Source organism: Calypte anna, chromosome 28 (genome assembly GCF_003957555.1).
Source record: "Calypte anna isolate BGI_N300 chromosome 28, bCalAnn1_v1.p, whole genome shotgun sequence".
In the NCBI taxonomy this organism is placed as follows: Eukaryota; Metazoa; Chordata; class Aves; order Apodiformes; family Trochilidae; genus Calypte; species Calypte anna.
The window spans coordinates 1,320,445-1,347,726 of NC_044273.1; the positions used below are offsets into that span (position 1 = coordinate 1,320,445).

General features: G+C 46.7%; 2 protein-coding genes across 2 annotated transcripts; one reads left to right on the forward strand and one right to left on the reverse strand.

The window, feature by feature from the left end:
• The first annotated feature begins 2,472 nt into the window (after positions 1–2,472).
• Positions 2,473–4,370, forward strand: RPL36 (ribosomal protein L36). The gene is made up of 3 exons (XM_030466390.1): positions 2,473–2,698; positions 3,616–3,750; positions 4,238–4,370. Exons 1-3 carry the CDS (start codon positions 2,606–2,608, stop codon positions 4,325–4,327), a joined length of 318 nt encoding a protein of 105 aa, XP_030322250.1. The 5' UTR covers positions 2,473–2,605; the 3' UTR covers positions 4,328–4,370.
• Positions 4,371–5,228: 858 nt separating this feature from the next.
• Positions 5,229–27,282, reverse strand: LONP1 (lon peptidase 1, mitochondrial). Its single transcript, XM_030466418.1, has 18 exons — positions 27,112–27,282; positions 25,176–25,264; positions 24,613–24,732; positions 20,949–21,174; positions 20,342–20,403; positions 19,704–19,833; positions 19,213–19,296; positions 17,417–17,637; positions 15,833–15,971; positions 13,659–13,837; positions 12,586–12,673; positions 11,128–11,250; positions 10,265–10,381; positions 9,835–9,975; positions 9,593–9,758; positions 8,465–8,673; positions 7,070–7,234; positions 5,229–5,600 (listed from the first exon to the last, which is right to left on the reverse strand). The coding sequence occupies exons 1-18, from the start codon at positions 27,214–27,216 to the stop codon at positions 5,427–5,429; spliced, it is 2,538 nt and encodes an 845-aa protein (XP_030322278.1). The 5' UTR covers positions 27,217–27,282; the 3' UTR covers positions 5,229–5,426.

The following is a 27,282-nucleotide window of genomic DNA, read 5'->3' on the forward strand; positions in this document are numbered from 1 at the left end:
GCAGGGGAAGCTGAGCTACTGAAGGACAGAGCAGACCTCAGTGTGGAACCAGAGCCTTGCAGGATGGGGCTTTGAGGTCCATCAGCCTCCTGCAGGACAACCAGGATGCCCTGGGGAAGGGCAGAAGAAACCAGCATGGGCTCATCTCAAAGGGATTGGTGCTGCAGTGCTGTCACACAGCTTGCTGTGCATGTATATATATATATTTTAAATTAACATAAGACAGCAGCCTCTGAATTTAAAGTGCCCTGGATTTTGGCAGGAGGCTGAGCTCATCTCCTGTTTGCCTTCCTGGGTCTGCTGGCTCCCAGGGTGTCCCATGCTGCTTGCTAGAAAACATCTGGAAGAAAACCATGGCTGGATCTAGGAAACACAGAGACCTGCATCTTGCAAGGGCTTGGCCAAGGAGGGGTGAGACAGCAAGGGAAGGTTCTGCTGGAGAGCAGCAAGCTGGAGAGCTTCCTGACTGTGCTCCTCACTTCTGGGGAGGCAATCAAGCTTGGAATTACTGAATAAAGGGGTTACTGAATAAAGTATTAAACTACTGATTAATAAATTACTGAAAATAATAAATTACTCAATAAAGGAATTACTGAATAAAGGGGATCCCCCCTGCAGCAGCTCTGGGAGCACAGCTTGGGACAGATGCTGGCTCCCCTGGCAGCATTTCCATGGTGGAGTCAGGACCTGTGTGTGGCTTTTTGGCCCTGCTAAGATGCAGGGGACTGGCTGAAAGACAAAGGGGCAGGTGGAGATAACTTTGGACTTCACTTGGCTGCCTGCCTTGAAGGCTCCTGCCTCTGGAGGGAGCAGGAGGAGCTGAAAAACTGGATTTTTTAGTAGGGATTTGTGAAGGAGGCTAAGGATCTGAAAGGCCAATTTTGGGGGGGGCCAAAGCAGCGTTTAGGGAGGTTCAGGGAAGAATGGGGAGGGTAAAAGGAAGAGAAAGTCCAGGAGCAGCCTGGTCAGGGCCACTGTGTCCCTGGGATGGCTCCTGGTATCAGGGTAGTGGCAGGAGAGGTGAAGATAATAATAATAATAATAATAATAATAATAACAACAACAACAAAACAATAATAATAATATATTATATATAATTTATATTATAGTATGTATAATATAAAATATATATTAATATATAATAATATATAAGAATATATAACAATATATAAGTATAATAATATTAAATAAAATTATTTATATTTATTAATATATCGTATCATAAAATTATTAATTAGTGGTTACGTATTTTAATTACTTGTTAATTATAGTTATTTATTATTTATTATTTAATTAAAACATAAAACTTTAAATTTAAAAAATTATTTTATTTAATTTAAAATTAAATAAATTTAAGATTTTTTAAAATTGCCATTCCTCATGTTTTTTTTTTTTTTTTGTTTTTGTTTTTTTTTTTTTTGTTTTTTGTAATGTTTTTGAGCTTTTCTGAAAGAAACGCTGGAGCGAAGCAGCCCGAGGGGTTCCCTTTGTCTGTCCCCTTCAGACGGTGACAATTTTCTGCCCTCCCGTGGAGCAAAGCAGCAAAGCTGAACCCGCTGGGTGACCCACGGGACAAAGGTTCCTCCTCATCGCCTCAATTTGTGCCGAACCGTGCGACACAGAACCCAGTGGGACTTTGGTGTTGGTCGGGACACGGTCCTGGTACCGAAGTTCTGCAGAGATTCGCTTCACCGTGTGCCGAAAGGTGAAAAATCTGGGATTAAAAAAGAATAAATTAAAAAATCTGTGATTTAAGGATTCAAGATTTTCCAATTTTTCCATTTAATTTGTATTTTTAATCCAGTATTTTCAAATTTAATCAATTTTATTGATTTATTAATAAATCAATAAGCAGCACACAGCTCACTGGGTCGAACCTTCTTAGAGGTGAGGATTTATCCAGCCAGGACAACCCAGTCTCTTTCTTTTCCACCACATCGTTTCATATCTCTCTTTCCAGCCCCAAGGAACACCAAAAATTCATTTTTTTGGGAAAAAAATCCCTCAGAACTCAGCTTGGACCCGGCTTCGGGGTTCGGACCCAGCCCGGCCCAGGGTGGTTCCGTTCCTGCTCCGCAAGTCCAGTTCCTGCTGTACCCCTTGGGGCTTTCTGTTCACACACCTCAGGTTCGGGAAGAACCGAAGTCCAGTAAGCACCGAGGTTCGGGAAGAACCGAGGTCCCGTCCGGACCGGGAGTGCCAAGGGCTGAGCCGAGTGGGTCCGGGGGGGCGGCTCTGCCACCGGTGCTGACCCGGCAGCCCCGCGGTACCGGTTCCCGGCACCCGGGTTAGGGTTCCCCGTGGTATCGGTTCCCGGCGGTACCGGTTCCCGGGACCCGCGTTAGGGTTCCCCGCGGTACCGGTTCCCTCGGTCCGGAGCCGCTGGGACCGCTGCCCCCTCGGGGTCCTCCAGCCGCCTGGGGCCGCCCTCTCCTCCCGCCTCTATGGTCACACCGCGAGACAGAGCGCCCTCGGCGTGGCGGGGACCCGGAAGAGGCTCCGTCCTTCCGGTGCGGAACCATCGCTGAGCTGCGGGCCTGAGCCCCGGGGTCCGCACGAAATCCGCGTCCATCCGCGGCGGGGCTGCCGCTCTCTCCCCTCAGACATGGCGATCCGGTACCCCATGGCCGTGGGCCTCAACAAGGGCTACAAAGTGACGAAGAACGTGTCCAAACCCAGGCAGTGCCGCCGCCGAGGGGTGAGGATGAGCGGGAAGGGCCCTGCCCGCAGCGCGGGGCTCAGCCTGGGCTGCTCCCCGGGGGTTCCCGAGAGGGACCTGAAGCTCCTGGGTTCGCGGTCGTGTGTTCGGCCTGGAAAGGGAACCAGAGACCCGCAGCCATCCCCGGGGAAGGAGGGAGGGAGGGAGGGAGGGAGGGAGGGAGGGAGGGAGGGAGGGAGGGAGGGAGGGAGGGAGGGAGGGAGGTGGGTGGGTTGTAGGAACCGGGTGGGTTGTAGGTACCAGGTGGGTTGTAGGTACCAGGTGGGTTGTCGGGGTATGTGCGGGTGTGGGGAGGGGGTGCTGAGCGTGGTTACCCCTAAAGCAGCGATGGGGCCCCTCGGAGGAGCTGCAGGAAGAGCGGGGCGTGGGGCTGGGGGGGATCCTGGAAAGCGGGGGAGCTGTGACTGTGGCTGGGAGTGGAACAACCGGGAGCGGGGAGGCTTCTGTTGGAAGAGCGGGAGAAATGGATTTAAACCGGAGCTGAAACCGAATTGGGTGGGAGTCAGAAGGGCTGCTGAGTGCTCCTCTCCCTCCTGCTCTGCTCAGCATTCCCCGTCCTGCTGAGAGGTGACAAACTGTGGGAGTTACCCAGGTTCAGCCCCTGTGTGTGTGCTAACAGGAAATACTAACTCAGTTTGGGTATTTTACCCCACTTTGATGAAATTCTGTGTGTAATTGGGGTGTTGGAGAGGGGCAGCAAGGCACACCTGGGGGGCTGAGGGACCTTTCTTGGCTAAAACTGTTGGGGCTTGCAAATGTGTGAGTGAAACACCCAGTGCTGTGCCTGGAATGGTAAAGGAGGAGCAGGGGATCACCCAGAGGCTCTCAGTCCCTCCCAGCTCCGGGTCAATCATCCCTCGGGATCATTCCATTCCTTCCTCTTCCTCTCCTGGCAGCGCCTGACCAAACACACCAAGTTTGTGCGGGACATGATCAGGGAAGTTTGTGGCTTTGCCCCCTACGAGAGACGTGCTATGGAACTGCTGAAAGTTTCCAAAGATAAACGTGCTCTGAAGTTCATCAAGAAACGGGTAGGTCAGCCCTGCACCTTCCTCAGGGTGGCAGAAGCTCTGCTGGAGAGAACTTTGGTTTCTGCCCTTCCCTAGGGATACTTTGCTTTTTAATTTGTTTTTTTTTTCTCCTACTTTAATGTTATTGGTTTATTCAGAGGGAATGTTGCTTGAGGTGGGTGGGAGAGGGATGTAAAGGTGTTTTCCTCAAAAGGCCTGGGGGTGGAGTGACCACACTTGGGGGGTTTTGACTTATTTGCAAATCTGGTGCAGAAAAGAGCAAAGCAATTCCTGACAGGCAGCTTGAAATGGGGCTGAAATCAGCTCCTGCCTTCCTGACATCACCTGGGAGAGGAGGATGAGGAGGAGGAGGATTGCTGGGATGGGGATACCAGGCAGTAGAGGTGGATGGGTTGGAGTCCCAGGTGTAGCTGAGGAGGAACACAGCTTCAGTGCCTGTCTGAGGCTGTGTCTGCTCTCTGCTGACTGCTCTGCTCCTCCCTTGCAGGTTGGCACTCACATTCGGGCCAAGAGGAAGAGGGAGGAGCTCAGTAATGTCCTGGCAGCCATGAGGAAAGCTGCTGCAAAGAAGGATTGAGTTGTACAACCTGTGACTCAATAAAGTCCTTTCTTACACAACAGATTGCTGATGGAAAAGCTGCTGCAGCCTGGGGAGGGGGGGCTCAGGGGATGCTGACCCAGCCCTGAACTGCAGGAATCCAGAACTTGGATCCCTGGTTTATTTTCCTTGCAGCTGGAGATGCTGGTGCTGGAATTACTGACCTGGGAGATGTTCTGCTGGAGCAGAGGTGGCTCCTCAGGACACTGAAGCCTCCCAGGTGCTGGGGTGCCTCCCACCTTCCAGTCTGTCTCCAGCCCCTGACAGTGGTAGGAGAGAAGTCACAGGACAGAAACTGCTGTTGAAAATAGTAAAAACTGTGCACTCCTTCCCCATGGCACTTGTGCAGTTCCCTTGTGCCCTCCATGCACGTCCTGCATCATTATCAGGATGCAAATCGAGAGGGAAGTGCAGTCAGGAATTGCTCCGAGGCAGCAGGATGGTTCTTGGTTCTCCAGGAAGGGCTCCCAGGTGCAGTTCTGTCTGCACAAGGAAATACACCTCAGCCAGACTTTGTGTAAATAACCCAGCTGCTGCAGTGACAGCCCCTCTGTGGTGGGGTACAGCCCCCCCCTGCCCATGGCTCTGCTGGGCAGAGCTGCACAGAGCCTGGAGCATTTTCTGGGGGTGGTGTCCCTGTGAGTTCACCAGGAGCAGAGCCCTGGCCCTCTGCCCCTCACCCCCCAGCCTCACACTGGGGCTTTTGGGAGCCACTCAAGTGCTCAGGTACCAGTCCAGCAGGGACCCAGCCCAGGCCCAGCTCTGCAGAGTCAGTGTTTCCATCAGCAGGTACTTAAAATAGCAGTGAAAGAACAAAAATCTTTTAATTAGAAGCCACCAGGCTGGTTTCAGTGTTGGTGGGTGGTAACATGCACATTCCTTAGGTAAAATTTCACCACTTTATTGGAAATATTTAATGTGAATCATAATATTAAAGAGTGAGAAATACTTTATTCTACCAAAGCCAGAAATCAGCTCAGCAGCTGCTCAGCAGCAATAGCTCCATGTCCCACCTCAGGATTGCCCCAGGATCACCTCATTCCTGGAGAGCAGGGATGGCTGGAACACAGTCTGTCCCTCACGTTGCAAATCCTCCAGTGGAACCCAGCTGGGAAAATGCTATATCAAACACCTCTCTGTAGTGCTCAACAAAATGCACTTCCAGTCCTTCTGTAATGAATCCAGCAAGGTCATAATAATCCTTTTTGTTTTCTGAGGGGAGGATGATACAGGTCACACCTGCCCTCTTTGCCTGTGGGGAAAAGAAAGTCATGCAGTCAGCTGAGTCCTAGAAATCAAGGAGGGGACTGGAAACACTCCCATTTTAGAAAGCAAGAGTAGGAACAGTTATTTAGGAGTGTGATCTGGCTTTACTTTGTTGGGAGAGCAGCAGGGGGATTCCTGGTGAAGGTGTCACCAAGGATGGGTCATGTTCTAGGTCAGCCCAGTCCCTCAGCTGCAGGGAGAGCTGAAGTGGAAGGGATTTTAACAGGAGTACAGCAACACTCTGGGGAATTTTTTACTGCAATTCATGCTAATTTACACTTTTAAAAGTCTTTTCCAAGTTGGATAAACCCTTCAATCAAAGGTTGGAATTAGAAACAAGACCAACCCCACACAGGAATATTCATGACCCACAGCATTATCCTACAGAACCTTTGAGTGGGCACCTCTGGAAGGAGCAGAGTGGAGCCCCCTGGTCCAGGGCAGTTTGTGGGTGACCCTGTACACATCCTGCAAGTGCACCAGGGCCATAAATCCTCCTGTATACTGGTCCTGTAGTGACCACCACAGAACAAACCACAAAATGACCCATTTTAGAGCCAGGTGAGAAAAAGGAATCCCAGTGCTCAAGGCTGTAGCCCAAGCTGACTCAAGGACAGAACTGCAAAGCCCCAGCTCCCCAGGGTTCCAACAGAGAGCAGATGCAGATGAAAATAGAGAGAGACAGATTCATTGCTTGGTAAAGAATTCTGAAAACTAAAAAGGACAAAAAAAAAAAAAAAATCAAGTAGCACTGTAAACACAGTGCTTGCAAGAATATGTCAGAGAACTTGGTGTATAAAAGCTTCCTGAAAAAAGGATTAAGCAACTTGATTATGATGTACAAAGGAACTTCACAGGGGAAAAGGCAAGATGCTAAAAGCTCCTTCTATTTAAAACACAAAACCAGGGCTGTCTGTATGAATTTTTAAGGTGGACAAATTCAATCTGGAACTGGGGAACAGAGCCTCAGTGTTAAGGATTGAATCCATGTCCTCCTTAAAGAGGATTTTCAGCCCAGCAAAGCTGATCAGCCTGGCATGGGCCAGCAGAGGAGTGAACACCCAGATCATAGAATCATAGAATTGGCTGGGTTGGAGGGGACTTCAGAGATCATCAAGTCCAACCCTTGATCCACTCCTGCTGCAGTTCCCAGCCCATGGCACTCAGTGCCACATCCAGACTCTTTTTAAATATCTCCAGACACGGAGAATCCACTACTTCCCTGGGCAGCCCATTCCAATGCCTGAGCACCCTCTCCAGAAAGAAATTCTCTCTAATCTCCAACCAGATGATCCCTCACACCCAGGAACCAGCTCAGCACAGCTGCCCCTGGGCTTCCACCTCCTCCCTCACACTGGGGGTTGGGTCACTGCCTCTCCCATCACTCCACTTGTCCCCATCCCCACCCAGCTGAATCCAGGGCTCTCTCCCACAGATGATGCCCAGAGCCCTTACTGCAATGGTCTTCTCCTTGATTCCACCAACAGGAAGGATTTTCCCAGTTAGTGACACTTCTCCAGTCATGGCCACGTTCTGCCTCACGGGGTGGTTCAGTGCCAGGGACAGCAAAGCTGTGACTATGGTGCAGCCTGCACTGGGTCCATCTTTTGGTGTTGCTCCCTGTTTAAAAAACAAACAAACAAAGAAACAATGCCTTCCTTCAAGAGAACAGAGCCAGGCAATACCTTTGTCACTGCTGCTTTAACAGAGCCCCAAATTTCAGGGGTTTCACAGAGGTTTTTGTGGAAGTGTCCCTGGTGGAATCCTGCTGTTTGAACTGGTTTATATTTGACACCAGTTTCCTTAGTTGTAAACTCCATGAGTTACAATTCGGTTTCTGCCCTCTTGCCACCACAACACTCATCAAGCTCAGGACTTTGAATAAGCAACATGAGAAAAAAACCCACACAATAGAGCTTTAAGCTTTAAAAAAAAGAATGCTTTAAACTTTCTGTTGACCTAAGCCTAAAAGAAACAAGTAACAGAGGTCAGCATGACAAGGGAAGAGAGCTTCAAGAGTCACAAAACAGTGGAGAACAATACTGAAAATCATTCAAGGCAGAAAAGAGAATTTAGTTCAGAAAGCTCAACAAAATCCAGGCCTGATCTGGCTTTATCTGAGCTCACACAGGTCTCTGAGGTAGCAGAAGAGAGGGATATTTTGTGAGGGAGCAGAGGCAGAGGTGATGTCTGTTTCCTGGAGGATCAGCACAGGAAACACAGTGTGAACACCAGGCACAGCCACAGAGCAAGCTGCAGCCAGGGAACCTGCATGCATTAACAAGGACAAACCATGCAGCAGTTCAGAACCAAAGCCTGGGCACAGGGACTGCACAAACTTTGTCTGCAGTAAAGCACCAGCTCACTGTTCCACAGTGCCTGAGCCTCTCTGAGCATTATGGGCTTTCCTCTGCAGTCTCAAACACTGGAAAAATGCAATTGCTGATGGTATATGGAGGAGGAACCCCAGCACAAAGACCAAGAACAGTATTTTTAATCATGTACAAATGCCCTGGTGAAGCCTTAAGGAAGACTTAGTAATGCAGAGACCTAAACTTTGGGTTCCTTGTGGCTGCATACAAGCTTTTATCCAAATCACTTCTCTCTGTGCCATGGTGTCCCCACCTGCACAAGCCCAGCAGCTACAACACAAGTCTAAGATTCCTTACAGCATTTTACAATCCCTGTATTCTTGCTACATGGAGACACAGCTCCTGAGAGTGCTTCCTAGGTTTTCCTGCTGAAAGATGGCATTCTGTGCAACGTGGACAAATTCAGTGCATTCCAGCTTCATGCCAAGGAGAGCAAACCATGGCTGCCATGCACACTGTGGGTTCTGCATCCCTTTACCTCTGGCACGTGCAAGTGGATATGGGAAGACATGAGAAAGTCATTGTTGGGGTCCTTCTGCATCAGAAAGGCTCTTGCAAAGGTGTAAGCTATTCTGGCACTCTCTTTCATGACGTCTCCCAGCTGCCCTGTTACTTCAAGGGACCCATCCTTGTTCTCCTTTTCTTTGGGTCGCCTCACGGATGTTTCAACAAACAGAGTGGAACCTCCTAAGAGAGAAAAGAAAACAACATCCTGAGAAAAGTTACAAGGCAAATCAAATCAGCAGGTTCTGGTGATGCAGAAGCAACATCAGGAATTTGGAACCAAGACTTTGATGGGACACCAGCTCTTGGATAAAGAGCAGTTGGAATCTGCTCTCTGAATCCCTTCAGGAAGGCTTCTCTGGTTGAGAAAACTCAACAGCACTGGACTGACAGTTTCCATTCATTGCTTCTTTGAACTACACAGATCCAGCTCCCATTTCCAGGAAATCATCAGTTCTTGCCATGGTTCTCTTTGCAGACAAAACTCATGATGAGTTCACACTCTAACACACCTGTAGCCAGCACAGCTTTCCAGTGTCAGGCATCAATTTCCCTTCTTCCTCTGTAACCCTTCAGTTCTACCCAAGGTCACTCAGGATGGGGACTCATTCTGTTTGCTGCAGGCTGTATCCAGACCCATATCCATATCCCACCCCAACTCAGTGCCACAAGAGCTGTCATCCAAAGCCAGGTCAGTGCTGCAGCATCACTGAAGAGCTCCAGCATGCCCCAGCTGTGCCCCAGCTGTGCCCCAGGTCAGGGTGGCACCTCCTGCTCTCAAGGAAGCTACATGCTCCTGTTCTCTCTGAAAAGGCAAATGCCCTTGGTCATTCCTGTTCCTGATGTGGTTCCATGTGGTTCACATGGGATATGAGCACAAGGAGCAAACGTGCTGGCTTGCAGCTAAAGTAAGGATGGGTAAGGGAATAAAAAAGGATAATAAAAAAGCAGGCAGGATCTAAAATGCCCCCAAAGTTAATTCTGCTGCTGCCAGGAGAGGAAATTCCCTGGACTCCAGGGAAGATTTAGTTTTACTCTCACTTTCCCTTTTTGAAAATGATACTGAAATGCAGATGTTAAGCCCAAAGCCTCTTTATCTCACCCATAGCTGTCCAGGCCAGCCCCATCACCACTCCTGGGGGAGTGGTTTCATACATCCGATCCACGGTGAAGATTGGTTTTCCCACAAAGTCCTGCAGGTTCTCAGGTGTTACTTGGACCATCTCTGCTTCCCCACTCACAATTTTATAGGCAGATTTCCTCAATACCTGAGTGAGAGAGTAATTTGTTTCTGTAGAAAAAGCTGAGAAGGCTGAAGCAGAGTTAAAGACAACTTTCCCTCACCTTTTCTACTTGTTTCTGGAGATTCCTCACCCCACTCTCTCTGCAGTACTGCTTGATGAGGACAGTCAAGACATCTGATGTAATTTTGGCTTTATTTTCATCCAAGCCACACAGAACTCGTGCTTGAGGGACCAAGTACCTCTGAAAGAAACCATCCCCCACATCCTTCTGTTAGTATTTTAGACAAAAAAACCCTGGTGGTATCACTTCATGCAGCTTCATTCTATTATTAGCTCCATGCCATTTGCTGGAGTCCACAGCCTGGGGAACACTGAAGTTATTTTAACTGGGTGTTCAGATCAGAGGATCCCTGTCCAAAATGTCAGGGCCTCATTTTTCTGTGGCATAGTTGGATGTAAATACATGGGCCTGAATCTGCCAAAACCATTTTATCCTATATAATTCCCAGCATATGAATGGTTTCTCTCACCTCTGCAATTGCAAGTTTCTCTTCTGCCACATATCCTGAGACATTGATCACTTCCATCCTATCCCGCAGTGGCTCTGGAATGGTTTCTGTTACATTGGCAGTACAAATAAAAAGGACCTACAAACATTACAAGATCTTATTAAGCATTTTCATGTGCTCCAAGCAATAATTCCTCAGTTCTGTGTTTCTCTGTCTGCAGGGCTGGAGCAAGATTATCTCCTAACCTGGTTTTTATTACTGGAACCTGTACAGTGCAGCTTATTTTTTATTACAGGAAAAGTTTTGCATTTTAGAACTGGGCAGTAGGATCTTTCCTGCCCCCAAAATAAACATTTAAAAATAAACACACCTCAGACTGGGAAATTAGAATGGTCCAATCTAGATCAGGAAACTACTTGTGTGGGGATATCTGGATCTCACTTCTGATTATTTCTATCTCCAGTGAAATTATCACAAAAAGCAACTGAATTTTATATATGGGTAAAAAATCCATAAGATGTATAAAAAAATCTCCATCAATTCTGCAGCTAATGCAAGATGCACAAAAAGTGCACCACTGTGTGAAGACAACCCAGTTCAACCTCACCTCACAGCAACCCCCTGCCTCTGCCAGCTGAGCCCCCACAGCTCTGTCCCTGGCTCTGCAGGGACCCAGGGCTACAGGACCTGGGGATTTCTGTTCTCTGAAGCATGAACAGCACCCTGGCTCAAGGCAGCTCCTGCAGAGGCAGATCTCCACCACTTGTGCCTCAATCTCACTTGGCTGACTTGCCAACTGACTGAAATGTCAGCAGCATCTTTCCATGGACAGGAAATCTGCATCAGCACAAACTCATGCATTCCAGCCCCTCTGCATAAAGTACCTTTGATAAATCCACAGGAACATCAAGGTAATGATCCAAGAAATTAGAGTTCTGTTCTGGGTCCAACAGCTCTAGAAGGGCAGAGGATGGATCCCCTTGATATCCTCTTCCTATTTTATCCACCTATGGGAGAAAAGCTTTAAATGCTCCACAAAGTTTGTCACCACGATACATTCTCATACAAAGGTTCTTTATAGGCTCCAGCTGAACATTTTCCTGTGTTCCTCTACCAGTTTATCAGCAGTTCCCACTCCTACCATGTGAGCACATGGCACCTCTGGCACAGCTGAGACACAGGAGGCTTTTAGTGTTATAGAGAGGTCCATGAAAGCTCAGGGAATTTCATTTGTACAGTGAAAAGCAGGTGGTTTATCATGGATTAGTGGGCTACTACTTGGTAAGCTAAGCTAAAATAGTCACAGATGAGAATACTTCCTCCCCAGTGGGAGCACTACAGGGTGCTACCTCATATAACTTCCCTAATTCCTAAGTTCAGACCCACTCCTTCCTCTGCCCAAGGTGCAAAGTGCCTGCACACAGCCACTCATCACAGCTCAGCTGATGACCTCTGCTGCTCTCACAGAACCACAGACTGACTGAGGGACTTCAGGAGGTCACCTTGTCCAGCTCTGTGCTCAAACAGGGCAACCCAGAGCCAGCTGCCCAGGACTATGTCCAAGGTTCAGGTCTCTTTCAGCACTGTTCATGTCCTCAGAAGAAGAGGTCACCAGAGGGCTGCCCTCAGTACTTCTCCCATTAACATTTCATGGTGTAATTACATTTGCTACTACACCAAAACCACCCCAGTGCCATGACCTCCAGGTTTCATCAACATCCTCAGTGGTTACACCTCAGTGCAAATCCTTATCCAGTGTCTTGGCCCTCCAGGCCATCTCCTGTTCACCTTCCCAAAGCACTGAGAGGTGAGAGAGCCCCTGAGCCTGTTCTGAACACCTCCTCTTCCATTCTGTCTTTGCTTGCTGCAGCACACAGCACTATGCTGGTAGCCCCTGAGCTCTTTTATTCTCCAACCAGACCATTAATTGACTGTAAGCATCTTATTTCTTCCAGTCTTGCTTCAGACCTACTGAGAGAGTGACTCTTTCTAATACTCACACATGCATCAGGGGTTTTGTGCACCTTGTTGTACCCACACCTAGGCAGGGAACACAGGAGCTACTGCAGCCTCTGAATATCCATCCAGCTCCCATGAGCTGCAATTTAATGAGAAGGCTAAAGCTGAAATATTGAAGTTGAAGCATGTTATAGGAAGAGAAAACAAAGCTTCTAAAGGTATCCTGCCACCCAAAACACTTGAGAGCCTGGTCTCATATAATTTTTTTTAAAATCCTCTTTTTTGGTTTTTTTTTTTTAGGACTGCTTCACTTCTTCCATTTGGGTCAAAAATTAAGACATGTTTTTAAAAGCAAAAACTAGAAGTAAGCCCAGATACATCACCTCATCAATCAGTATAAGTGGATTCTCTGTCTTGGTTTTCTTCAGACACTGGATGATCTTCCCTGGCATTGCTCCCACATAGGTCCTCCTGTTTACCAGAGATTGGATTTAGGGAACCATTGAAAAGCAGAGCACACAACACAGCATGCAGCTGATGGAACAGCTGTGTCCTGCTGGAAAACAAGTCCAGAGTTCTTCTACATCTATCAAAAGCCTTCTGCTTCACCATCCTAAGCACCAAGACCCATCTAGTCTATTTCTAGTAGAGATCAGACACAAATTTTGGCTACCAGACTGCAGTTTTTACCTTTTGTTAACCACTTTTAAGTTAGAGGGATGCAGGGAGATAACCCTGTGAACAGGTGTGTTGGGATAGTTACTTCTAAGAAACATTAGAAAAGGGAACATTGCATTCCCTCACTTGGTAGGGACCAAAAAGGATGATCAAATTGCTATCAGCAAAAAACAGCCTTTGTGTATAAAACACTTCTCTCTGCTTTTGTCTTTTTTTTTTGCAGAACCTCCCAGGTTCCTCACACTGAAGGAAGAACCTCACACTGAGGAGCAGTTACTAGTTTGAAAACAGTTTTGTTTTCAGGTGTATGTGGAAGGAAACCAAATCCATGGCAGGGTTGGGGCAGCTGATTTTTGTATTCCTGTCTTCTTGTTCTCCTCATGAATGCTAGGAACACTTTTTTTCCTCATACAGCACCTCCCTCCTGCTTAGAAACCAACTCTCAATCACCTGAACACATGAATGACCCTGTTCAAACTGGCACCATTCTTCAGTGCTGGCATTTATAGGCAGATATGAATTAGAATTTGGCATCAGTTCCAACACTTCTGGGTACCTCACACAGCTTTTCAAAGCCCTCCCATAAGCACACAGATGATTATATTCCAAACTCTGCCCTTTGCCATCCTCCTCACCTCCTCCTATATCCCAACTCAGCAAGGGCTGGCAGAACAGAGATGAAAAATAAAAATCCCACACGTTCAACTTCAGCCTGGTTTCTATTTTGACAACATCAAGAAAAATTCCTGGACAGAGAAACTGCCCAAGTGACACTGACCTGTGTCCTTTTATTTCTGCTACATCAGTCATCCCTCCAACACTGAAACGGAAATATTCTCTGTTGAGGGCCCTGGCAATGGAACGAGCAATGCTGGTCTTGCCAACCCCAGGGGGGCCATAAAAACAAAGGATTTTTCCCTGGGTGGATCCTCGGAGCTGGCTGACTGCTATGAATTCCTGCAGAGCAAAGGAAACACCAGTAGTGAGGAGGGAACAAATGCAGCAACATCAAAACCTATTTGTTATCAGGTTGAACAATGGTGACAAAATGAGCATTGTACACAGGACTCAAAGGAGTTGGGGAGAGGGAAGGGAGAAGGGAGGGCAGGGTGTGGTGAAGCTATGAAAAGAGGTAAAAATAACCTCTGAAAAGCTTTTGTCCCTGGGTTTTGTGCAGTCTCTGAAGGAGAAGCAGTCTCTGCCTCCAGCTGTGGGCAGACAGATTTCCAGTTCTTCTCCCAGCTCCTCTTAGTCCTCTCCTGAGTGAGGAAGCTAAATGCAAGCAGCTCCTACTGCATCACTTCTTCCTTGCTAAGTTAAACTTGCATCTTTTTACACTCCTGTCCTAGGCAAACCTTTAGTAACCTTTAGTAACACTCAGCAGCTGAGAAATCAAAAGATCACAGTTCAGAACTCAACTTTTAACAGCTCACATGCCTGCACTGAACAAATCACTGAGCAAGTGGGCAGAGGGTTCCTTGGAACAAGGCAGTTACTCAGCAAAGAGGAGCCTGGAACTCCTCCACCACAGCAGCATCAGGCCAGGGGGACAGCTCCAACCCAATTCAGGCTCAAACCTGCACAGGTTTATCCCAGTGCCTTCAAATCCCACCTCTTGGTTGCTTTCCCTCCTTTGTGTGGAACTGATGTCATTGATAAGCAAAGCCACAGACCTGTCAGAATGTATTTCTGTGTGAAAGTTGGGCCCAATCAGCATCAACAGTGCTGACAAGCAACACAGGAGATTGATCCTCAAGAATTTATCTGTTTGCAAATGTGCAACAACAGAGTTACCATAAATCATAATTCACAGATTGGTCACAAGTCTTGGGTGCTCCTAGGAGGAGAAAGCCCCTTATGCTGGCAGGGAGAAGATACTTCACAATCTTTACCTTTTTCTAGAAGAGACTGTAACAAAACCATCTAATAAAAGCAAAATCCCAGGATGTTTAAGGATTTACTAATCAGACCAATAGCTTAGGAAATGCCTGCATGGTTTCCCTGCACAACAGTTCTGGAGGTGGCCTGCAACAAATGCCACCAGTGCTGTCCCCAGAGAAAAACAAAGCTCTGCTACATCCAGTACATGGGGATGGCAAAAGAAACTCCTGGGAAGGAAATGGCCAACTTGAAGAATGGCCTCACTCCACAGCTTCACCACATCTGCTAAACTCTCACCACAATTTCTTAATGCAAAGTCAGGATCTGCACCTCTCTCCCCTCCACTGGGCACTTTCATGCACTTGTTCTGTCTGATACAAATCCTTCCAGCTCCAGGATTCTCTCTCACTGCCTGAAAGCCTGGGCTGGCCACAGGGAGCCTGTTCCTACCCCCTAGAAAGGAGGGCAGTTCCCACAGCAACTTGTTGAAGTTCTTGCAACCTGTTTCAAGTGTCTACTCCCACCTAAAACAGCTCTCACTCACCACAGCAAACACAGACATCCTCAGGGAAAAGTGACAAAGGCAACACTGGGAACTTCCCCATCTGTACTGCACAGACTGTAAGGATTTCAGCACCAAACACAACTCTGGGTATTAAAAAAGGTTGTGAGGCAAACATGAATCTTTGCTGACTTCCACCCTCTTCATTTCAGAGGTAAGAGCAGAGTCTTACTGTGTTATGGGAAGGCAGTCATTTTGCCAGTCAAGCAGAACCACTTCAGCAGTCTCTGGACAAAATGATTAAAATCCAGAGACTGCTTCCCTTGGACACTTATTCACTTGCTCAGCATTAAGTAGCAAAAGCATAATACTGAAATAAGAATATGGCAATTATTGCCATGAGTAATTAAAAGCTATTAACTGATCACCAGAACATTCTGTTCTTTAACCTTTCTGTTTGACTGCTGAAGTAACACAAATTCAGTGGAGAACTGCAACCTGAAACACAACAGCAATGCCTGATGATGCTCAGAGTGTGGCATGGGACACACTGCCTGCTCCTGCCTTACCAGAATTCTCTTCTTGACGTCATCCATCCCATAATGATCTTCCTCCAGAACTGCTTGGGCTCTGCTCAGCTCCAGGTTCTCCTCACTACACTTCCCCCAGGGGATGGATGTCAGCCAGTCCAGGTAGTTCCGTGTGACACTGACAGAGACACAAATGAGAGGGACTTAACCACAACCCAAAAGAGCCCCAACCAGGACAGCTGGGATACAAACTCATGGAAGAAGGACTAAAAAAACCCCAAAACCCATCATTCTTTGGGCAGTGGTTGCTAACCTTTCATTATGGTCTTCATTGTTTTGTGCCTTCCCCTCAGAAATAAAACAAAGCTTTTTTTATCCACAGTTTTTGCTTTCCTGAGGCAAGGAACCTCCAGCTCACCAAGATCTCTGCACACACACACACACACACACACACTCCCCATGTGATTTTCTTGGTTGGTTTTTGTCTGGAGATGATTGTTTGTCAGCTGTGTGCTACTGCCAACTGTTTGGATCAGGTCATGAAACTTAAAGACAGAAAACTGGTGTTCTCTGTTTTCTCCACTGGGACAAGACAACTTAAAGAAGATTGATTCCTGGCTAAGAAGCAAGGCAAAACACAACAAGGACTAAAGATGGGAAGATAAGGGTGTTACTGGGGAAGCTAAGACAGAGATATCAGTTCAAACAGACTGCTCCTGAGTGTGTAAAAGCAGCACTCATCTGGCTAAAGATGTGCATGTCCACATCAGGGATTCACACATACAGAGAGGACAAAAAGATGCAGGAAACAGAGATGCAGATGCCATGAGCAGAGAAGCACAGCCTGCCCCTGCCTGGCTGGCTGATCCCAGTTCACTCCATGGCAATTCCCACAGCCCTCTGCCTGTGCTTTCCCAAGTATTTCCTTGGCAACCTCACTGCCACTGTTCTTGCTCTGAGGGAAAGGTCCTACACTGGTTGTGAAGCCCAGGGTGTCTCTCTCAGCTTCCTTCCTCCTCCTAAAAGATTATCAAGATGTTTCTCATCCAAATGACTTGTCTGCCCTCTAACACAGCCTCTTACTCTGTAAAACAATTAAAGATCTAAGACACTGAAGGGCTAATGAGTGCACTGCTGTGCTGTACAGCACACACCAACTCAACAGGCCAGAAATGTTCAAAGCAAGCTCAGTTTCTGACAATCCTGCCATGGATTATAAGGTATAACCCATACCTGAGGGACCACCTCAGGTAGCTGAGCCAATTTCCTGTGTCAGTAATTAGCTTCTCTTCTCCCACATCTAATGAGAACACCTGAGTACAAGCTAGAAGAGCCAAAATTAAGAGCTGAACAAAACACTGCACATTTCCTAAGGAGGAAGGAAGTGCAGAGTTCATTATCACAGTGTCAGGCTGCAAGCAAAGACCTAAAACAACCCAAGAGGCAAATTACAGCACACTGGGATACCTGGAGAACACTTCTCTAGCTAGGATGAGGTGACAGACTACACTTGGAAAAAAATGACAAAAAGAGAAAATAAAGGAAAGAACTTCACAGAATTGCCCTGATTTTTCTCCTTCTCCCAACTAATCCTGAGAGTGGGGGATACAGCCATGCACTCACTTGAACTCTGAGGAGTGATTATCCAGCAAGCCCAACTTGTTCAGCTCCTCATCAATGACATCCATGACGTGCTTTGGCACCACCAGGTCCTTCAGTCGCTCACGGAATTTCTCCTCTATAGCATCCTTGTCCTCTTTTTCCAGCCCCAGCTCCTTCTTAATGATCTTCAGTTGCTCTTGGAGAAGGTATTTACGATGTGTTTGCTTGATCTTCTCTTCAACCTGGACACAGCACCAAGTACAGTAACTACACTGTCCCTGGTACAACCCATCAAGCATCAGATGCTTCCAGTGCCCAGTTACAACCTCAGCAACTGCAAATCCTGCCTGGAATTTGCAGCATGGTCTGATATAAGAAGTGACTCTGATCTACTCCAGCTCCCCCTGCTTCTTGGTGGCCTCTGCCAGCCACAAATCCCTCAGTACTTCAGTGTTTTCTGTGTGCTGAGGAGACCAAAAGCTGAGCAGAAAAGGGCAGATGTGATCTGCCTGGTGCCAAACAGCAGAAAACCCACTTTTCTGGAGCTGTTGTCTCCACAGCTGCAAACAGGACCCACCATGCAGCTAATTCATGCTCAGCTTCCTGTACATCAGAGCCTCAAAATCCTTTTTTACAAAGCCTGTCCCATTACACAGAGTTATTCCAACTCTCATGTGGGACTAGGAATTTCTCTCAGCTGAACTTGAGGAGTTCTTACTGACTCCCACAGGGACAGCACCAGAAGCCAGCTGCAGTCAGGCTTTCATGTGTTCATCACAACTTTCTATCTAGTAGTCAAGACAGTTTTTTTCACCCACTTTCTCCTCCATCCCACTTTGGTCATAAGAGCCCTATGGCTGACCATAAAAAAGACCTTGCTAATGTCAAGGTATGCAACAGCCATTTTTCTCCCTTTGAACTCTTGGCCCTGTCATCAGCCAAGGCAATCAAGATGTTTCTCAGGTTGAAGAACAGTTTGCTCTTAGAAAATCCCTTACAAATCCTATCCTTCACTTTCCTGTACAAGGCTTCCAGGAGGACTTTCCCCAGAACCTTCCCAGGCACAGGGGGCAGGCTGGCATGTTTGTAGCATCTCCAATTGTTCTTGAACCTGGGCACAACATTTCCCTTTTTCCACATGCCAGGAGCCTCCCCTATCACCACTCTTTTAAAGAGACAATAAAACAGTGACATTGCCAAGCCCTCTCCACATCCTTGGATGCATCCCACAGGCTGCACATGTCCAGTTTGCTTCAGAAGCATTCAACAATTCCTGCTCTGGTCCAAAAGCATTTTGCACTTAACATGAAATTTAAAAGCCCCAATTATTGGAATTTAATAATCCCTGGAACTTTCAACTCAGTATACACAAATATTTGTACTCCACATACTGAGTTACCATCTTGATGCAGTTATTTTATTCTGATTCAAGCCTCTAACAGTCAGGAACTCCTGCAATTCACAGGGGTTAGCAGAGGGTCTTTTAAAAGAACATTGTGCTATATTTACACTATCATGTAGTACAAACAACATTGTGCTGCATATTTTTACTTGGGAAACTTGCAGGATTTACCTCCTTACATGAGATTACAGCTTGGACACACTTAGCAGGGAGGCCATGGCCTCACAGGTTGTGATTTTTACAACACATATGAAAAATTTCTAACTGAAATATATGAAATTTTAACTCTAAAACCACCTCTCCTTAGAGCACGTACCATTGTCTTGCTTTAAAATTCCTCCCTGGCCATGCTGAGCACCAGAGTGGGGGAGATGATATAAATACCCACAAGGTATGTGTTACTTGAAACCCTTACCTCCCTCCCGAGGCGCTGCTGGAGTTTGCTCAGCTCATATTCCTTCTTCAGCAGGGAAAGGGCTTTGTAAAGACGTTTGGGAATCTGGAAAAAATAAGTTACTGACTTGTTTTTCAGACACTGTACTCTTGGCAACTCCCTGTGGGAAAGGAAGAACAAAAAGCTCCAACAAACAGGTTGTCTGGGAGGACTCGCCAGCACCTGCAGGTGTTACAAGCCCAACCCTGTGGTAATTCCACAACAAGCAACCAATGAGCAAAAAAAGAATGATTTGCCACCAAATCAGAGCATCCAGCCATTCCCTTAAGGCAAGGTAGTAAGGACTCTGATAATGACACTGGAGCCTTCAACAGAAGCCTGGCACTGATTCCAACCCACCATCAAAGATGGTTCTGAAATCCCCTCTGTACTGAGGCTGGTCCAGAAACCAAGTCATAAAACAGACATACTTTTGATTCAGTTAAAAATTTTAGTTCAAAGCTTTATCTTACACTGGTTTCTTCCAAGATGTCTTGAAGTTCTTGTGACTCTGCCCCTGTCAGTGCTGCACCCATGTCACTCAGATAGATAGGGTTATCCACAACACGCTGCCCAGCCTGCATCATCTGGAGCACAGACTCTCTGAAAAAAGAGTAAAAAACCCCAAAATGCTCAGTGAACTTTAACCTTTGTAACAGAACATCCTCAGAGTTATTCACTTAGGACGGAGTAAAGTAATTAATTTATTTAAATCTGATTAAACACATAAATCACTTGATAAAAAGAATGATTACTGATAAATAAACCAAAAAGTCTTAAATACCCATATAACATCTATGCAAAGTTTTGGTGTGGCAGTATGCTAAGGCTCTAACTATGCTCCCATTACAAGGATCAAACCATGACACTGCAGTGAGACCCAGATCACCTGCCCCAGGACTCAGATCCCAATTTTACATCAGGTTTTCAAACCTTCCCCTCTGTTTCCAATCAGGGCTGATAAAGCTTGGCATCCAAACCAAAGTTCTACCTGAGAATTCAACAAATACCTCTTCTTCATTCCAACAAAAGCATAACTGGAATAGAAAACCTCATCCTGTACTGCATCCTGAGGAAGTGCTGATCCCAAAACAGGTTGGGAAATACAAACCTGTAGAGGGGGTTTAAGGCAATGATGTCCCGGATTGTTTTGACAATTTCTGCAGTAAGTGCCTGGAAAGACAACAAAGATTTGATCAACAAAAAGCCTAGAAAAGGACAGACAAGGTCTGTCAGACATTCCCCAACCTCTCCAGCATGGGAGCACAGAAATACAGCCCTGGCCACCCTGTTCTGTGTCACCAGTGCTGTGTGACCTGGTGTTGGGGACATCCTTCCTCCCAGAGGTGAGGAGAGGCAAAAGGGCAACAGCCTGGCTGCCTGCAGGCACAAAACTTAACTGCTTCTTGGCCAGAAATGATCATCAGGTTGAGCACTCATCATCTTGGAACCAAGACTCAGTTTGAGGGAGGATATTACAGATTAAACCCAGCCTCTTCATTCAGCAACTTCTGGAAGTGACCAGTTGTAAGGAACTGAGCTGGTGCAATGAAAAATAACTATTTTCACAAAATCCTCTCATGCATTGACTGTGAGGAGGAGGAGCTGGTTTCTGAGGGCTGAAATTAGAGCCTGATTTTGGAACTCCTCCTTTCAAGAAAGAAATGTAGGTGCAATTCTACAGGGCAAGTCCAGGCTTGCATAATTAATTCACTCACTTTAACCTCTTCTGTGATCTGAAAATCTTCATGAACCACGTTCTCTACTTCTACCATCAGAACTTCCTGAGAGGAAGCAGCTACAGGATCCAGTACTTCCACAGCTTGGTCCTTGGATCCAGGCTCCTCTTCAGTCTCTTTCTTAGAACGTTTCTGTTTCCTTCTAACTTTCTGTTTATTCTCAGGCTCCTCAGGCTCAACCTCCAGTTGCTTGGTTATCCGAATCCTGAAAGTTGAAAGAAATCATTCCCATGTTTTATGGGATTTCAGGGCCTAAGTTGTATTTTGAACAAACTAAAATGTCAAACTTTGACAAAGGTGACTGACTGTATGTGTTCTGACAAGATTTAGCTTATGTTCATTTTGTAAAAATAAGGCTTGGTTTAATAAAACAGCAGTAATCAAGCAGTAGATAGGACATGGTCAGGAAAATTACAATAAGAAGTTGCTATCCCAACAAGTTAAGTGACCCCTGAATGAGGCTGCTGGTGTGGGAATGAGAGGCCCAGGGCAGCTGACAGCAGCTTTAACATAAACTGTTGGGTTAAACCCTCTGCAGAACCACACAATCAATTTTTAATGATTATATGAAAAAAAATCCAAATACTGTAGGTGAACACATGCACACAAAGCCTGGCATCACAGACTGACTTCTCAGTGACAGCTGCAGCACATAAAAGAACAATTAATAAGGCATAATTGTTAATTTGTCTGCTCAGGAGCTGGTTTTCTAGCTCCATGAACCAACAACTCTTATGTGGATTCATACCCTCTTCTTGTCTCTCCTGAGAAGCATTAAAGTTCTGCTTTTTCAGTTTTCTGATTCTCAGCAATCAGTCTCTGCTTTTAACTACATCACAGACTTTAAACTTTAAACTACATAATGGTTTTGGCTGGAATGGACCTTAAAGATCATCCAGTTCCATGCCCCTGCATTACTTACTGAATACTCAATATAAGAAACCTTGAGGTCCTTTCATACCTAGACAGATGAAATTTTGCTCTATTGCACAAAGAAATTCCCTACATTATGATCCTAATAGGGACCAAACCCACAATATCTTCCCCAACAATTAATTATTAATCCCTCTGTACCACATGGCACATCCACCTTCTAAATAATTAGTTTCCCTCTCACTGTTTTTAAATGTTTCTGAATTTTGCCTGCTGTGCATCCAACCTCATAGGAGAACTTTTAAACACAGATTATGACCTACAGTTCTCCTGAAAGACATCCCTATCTTGAACTCCCTGGTGGCTGAAAGTTTCCCCACTAAAGACAAGTCCTGGGCAAACCCTCAGGAAGTGCAGCAGCATTTGACAAAGTTGTCCCAGTAGGCTCTGAACATGGAGTCCACAGAAGCCTTTGGTGTAGCAGACTCATTACACACAGGACACAGATCTTTTTTTTTCCATGTTATTTCCTTAAAAAAAAAACCAAAAAAGGAGCTACTCAGCCTCTCTGTCTGCCACTAGCAACTTCTGGTTAATTTTGACTGCTTCTGTTGACAGAACAGAGTCACAGACAAGCTAAAAAAGAATATTTTGTAGAGGGTGGGGTTGCTGATGGTGAAAATCAGTTGGTGGGGAGAACATCCCCTCACAGGGCACCTGGAAAAGAGTTTGGCAGCAACCAGCTGGACAGCCAGCAAGCAATAACTCTGGACTGACTACAGAAACTGCTGCCCTGCCCCAGAAGGCATGCTAGAAGGGAGGGATTTAGAAATTAAAGGACCCATACCTGCAAAGCACCTCATTTGATTATTTTGGCTGCCCAAGCTATAGGGAAATATTTTAATTTCAAGTAAACCAAAACAAAAAAATGATTATTTCCAAAATCTGATCAAACAAGGCTGTGCAGCAGGACACTGAAGACTTCATTTGGAAAGAAGCTGACTTGCAAACTCAAATTCAGCTTCAAGAAGTACTGCCCCTTCTTCTCTGCCATCCAGAACAGAAGCCAAGTGAGTGGGAGAAGAAAGCAATGGTTCAAAGCAAAACCCACTCTGATTCTGTCTCTCTCACCACATTTCTGTCCTTGTGTTTTCCCTTCTAATGATAATTAAACATTTGATGTCTTTAAAACTGTAATTTTGTGTTGTCTTTACTCAAAATACTTCACATAAATAGCTAAACCCATAGCCCCAATAATAATACTTTTTTCTTCAGTCCTGGGGCAGGATTCTGTAGATAAGGATTCTGTAGATAAGGATTCTGTAGATAAGACATAACAGCCCCAGACCACTTCATAGAAAGTCAGCTTGGAAGGGACCTCAAGGATCACCTGGTCCAACCCCTCTAATATTGCTGAGACTTAACATTTCCAAAGTGGGGGAATGAATCCACCACTTCTCCTGGAAGACCATTCCAGAGCCTGACTGTCCTCAGGGTAAGAAATTTTCCTCTTGTGTTCAACTGGAATCTCCCCAGGATCAACTTGTACCCATTGCCCCTTGTCCTGTCCATGGGGCCCTTTGTAAACAGGGAGTCTCCATATTTTTACAGCCCCCCTTTAAGTACTGAACACTTTTTTTTCTTTCTGTTTTTGAAGCAAAAACAACAGCTAGTTCCAGAGAATTTCTTTCACCATTACTAAATTTGTCAAAGAACCCATTGAATGAATGCTTGTTTGCATCACAGTCCAGTTTATGTCAGAATGACACACAGGAGCTCTTCCTTTTTGGGGCTAACCTGTCACATCTGGCCCAGCACACAGACTCTGGGGCTGGAGCACTGAAGCACCACCAGGATATGTTGTGGGAACAAAAGAAAAAAAGTTGGGCTGATTCCAACAGGATGAGGTTCAACATTCCAAGTGCCGGGTCCTGCACTTTGGCCACAACAACCCCATGGGGAGCTCCAGGCTGGGCACAGAGTGGCAGAAAGGGACCTGGGAGTCTGGATTGCCAGGAAGCTGAACAGGAGCCAGCAGTGTGCCCAGGTGGCCAAGAAGGCCAATGGCATCCTGGGCTGGCTCAGGAACAGCGTGGCCAGCAGGTCCAGGGAAGGGATTCTGCCCCTGTGCTCAGCTCTGGGGAGGCCACAGCTTGAGTCCTGTGTCCAGTTCTGGTCCCCTCAGCTCAGGAAGGAGATTGAGGTGCTGGAGCAGGTCCAGAGAAGAGCAAGGAGGCTGTGAAGGGATCCAGCAGAATTCCTGTGAGGAAGGGCTGAGGGAGCTGGGGGTGTTGAGGCTGGAGAAGAGGAGGCTCAGGGGAGACCTCATTGCTCTCTCCAACTCCCTGAAAGGAGGTTGGAGCCAGGGGGGGGTTGGGCTCTTTTCCCAGGCAACTCTCAGCAAGACAAGAGGGCAGGGTCTCAAGTTGTGCCAGGGGAGGTTTAGGTTGGAGATGAGAAAGAATTTCTTTCTGGAGAGGGTGATCAGGCATTGGAATGGGCTGCCCAGGGAAGTAGTGGATTCTCCGTGTCTGGAGATCTTTCCAAAGAGCCTGGATGTGGCACTGAGTGCCATGGGCTGGGAACCACGGGGGGAGTGGATCAAGGGTTGGACTTGATGATCTCTGAGGTCCCTTCCAACCCAGCCAATTCTATGATTCTATGAAAAGCTTTGCCCTACACGAGTTGGGCATGAAAATGCATATTTGAGGTGGTGAGAACAGTAGAGGGACTTGTGTGTTTGTAAAGAAGGGTGGTGAGAGGCAGTTACCTCCTGTGTCCCATGACAATCATACGCAGCTTGTCCCCAAGGTCCTGCATTTCATGAATCTGCACAAAAGTTCCCATGTGATAGATTTCATTCAGATCCTCCACCACATCAGACTCATTGCTATGGAGGAAAAAAAAAAAAAGATTAGATATTTAGAATCTTGAGAAAGCAGGAAAGATTACAAGAGGAATAAACAACCACTGGTTGCAGGACTTTGAAGGGGGATCAGGGGCAAAGTTGTTTCACTGTTAGCATCATGCAGCCCCTCTCCAAATCACCCAATGACCTGGAGGGTTCATCTCCCTCCCAAATAATAATAATAATAATAATAATAATAATAATAATAATAATAATAATAATAATGGCCTTTTCTAAAGCAAGGCTCAAGCTCCTTGTGCTGGGTGTGGCACTAAAAACAGTCATAGTGAGAGGATGGTCCAAACCTACATTTAATCTCTGTAATGCTCTGCCAGGCAGGGAACTTCAGCTCAGAGCTTTTAGTTGTCTAGTGATAGAAATACTTTACTTTTAAAATTTTAAAAAGCTCAAGAGAAATGACTTACTTATCATCCTTTTTAAGAAACACACCAGCATAAGGCTGGGCAAGACGAACTTTCCTCCTCAGCAGCTCAACCAGCTTCTTGTTCTTCACCTGGGACAACAACAGGGATGAAGTCAGAGGTGGGATTTCCATGAGCTTTGTGTCCTCAGTTTGTAAAGCCAGGCACAACAAAACCCTAGGACTCAATTCTGAAGTCCACTCACAGATTTATTTTCTTTTAATTTTTCCCTCATTAAGGGGACAGTAATATGGAAGCTGATGATTAAGAGAAACATGACATTTGAATGTTTAAAACAAGTAGCTGACTAATGAAGCTCAAAAGTAGGGAGAAAAACTGGGACTAATCCGTAGAAGTCTTGTAAGCAAGAAACTTCTCAGTCACTTGAACAACACTTAGTAAGAGTTTCTGTTGTTATCACTGTTCCCTTCCATATCTGTACATCCCAGTTCTCCACTCCTACTGGGGAGCTGGTCCAATCTTCCCCATAACTGCCTGAATTCTGCCCACCCACTCTACTTTAAATCCTCTTCTCCAAAGCCCCCTCTGTTCAGTCACTCTCCTACACCCAGCAGCCTGAGTCCCTGCTTCAGGTGCATTTATTCCTGCTTTACTTCCTTCCTCTGGATGTCACATCTCTCCCAGCACCCTTGTAACTTATCACAGGAGCCTGAACTGAGAAAACACCTCCTCATGAATTTGGCTGCTGCAAAAGTCACACAGAGCATTATTTCCAAGTGATGGACAGAAGCTGCATTGCCCAAAGCTTCTGACAACAAACACATGAGCAAACCCTCTGCTGTTGGCCTCTTTTGCCTATCTGAATTGTGCAAAACTACGACTGACACTGGCAGAGAGAAGGATCCAAACAATTCTGTGTTCACTGCAGAGGCTCCACATTGTCAGGAAATAAAGTATTAAATGGCAGCATGGTGAATTCAAAGCATAAGAGAGAGCATTTAACAATTATCTTAATGTAAGACACTGTGCATTGAAATTGCTTTTATACAGGGAGGTGTGATTGCATCCCTAAATATTATATTTAGGGGATATTATATAACCCCTAAAATATCTAGAAAGACACAAGTTGCATGTATTATGTTTGAATGTGCAGAAAAATACTACAGGAGGAATAACATCATGGTAAACAGCGCAACAGCACCAGGAAACTACTGACTCTGTCCTTGTCACACATACACTGAAAGGAGAATGGTAAAAAACAGTGGGGAGAAGCAAAAATATGAGCACTTGTTCCCAAAGAGCTGCACTTTAGGGATAAAAAGGTATTTCTGGCCTGTGAACATCTCAAAGATCAGATTTATGGCTCTTAAAAACAGCCACAGAGGTGCAGAGGGCAAAGCCCCCGCTCTGAACTCTGGGGATGATCCCTGCCGCCTCCCAGCACCTTCTCTCCCCACAGCTCTGGGCTGAATTCCTGATTCCTGCTCCCAGCTCTCAGCCTTCACACGTGTCAGGGCCGAGACAAAAGCCCACGAGGCAAACCCAAGGCCACGCGTGGTTAACCTTCAGAAAAAGAACAGGGAGAGGACAGCGGACCCAGCTCTGGGGTTTCTCCGTGAATCTCTGACCTTCCCCGTTCCAGGCAGCGTTACCGACTGATGCAATCCCCATGAAACCCCCAGCCCAAATGAAACCTCCTCAGCAACGCTCTCAGGCCGTGTCCCCACAAAAAACACCACGAACCAGAGGGCTCCCGAGCGTCCCCCACCCTGAGACCCTTCCCGGTACCCAACGACTTAAGGCAAACCCTAAAGAAGGAGCTGAGGGTGTGAGGGGGAAAGCGCCGAGAGGCCGGGACAAGCCCCGGGTTCCCTCCGCAGCCTCAGGGCCCGCCGGTCCCTCAGCCTCTCACGGCCCCGGTCGGTACCACGGCCCGGTACCACGGCCCCGGGGCAGCCGAGCTTCGGGGGTGCCTCACCTCAATGATCTTAATGAAGCGCGGGAAGACAGGGTTGCGGGTCACGGCGATGAGAGGCACGTTGGGGAAATGCTCCGGGACCATCAGCGGCGTCAGCGCCGTCATGACCGGCCCGGCCCCGCCAGCGTCCGCTCCGCCGCCGCCTCCGCTCCCGCCGCTCCCGTCCTCGGC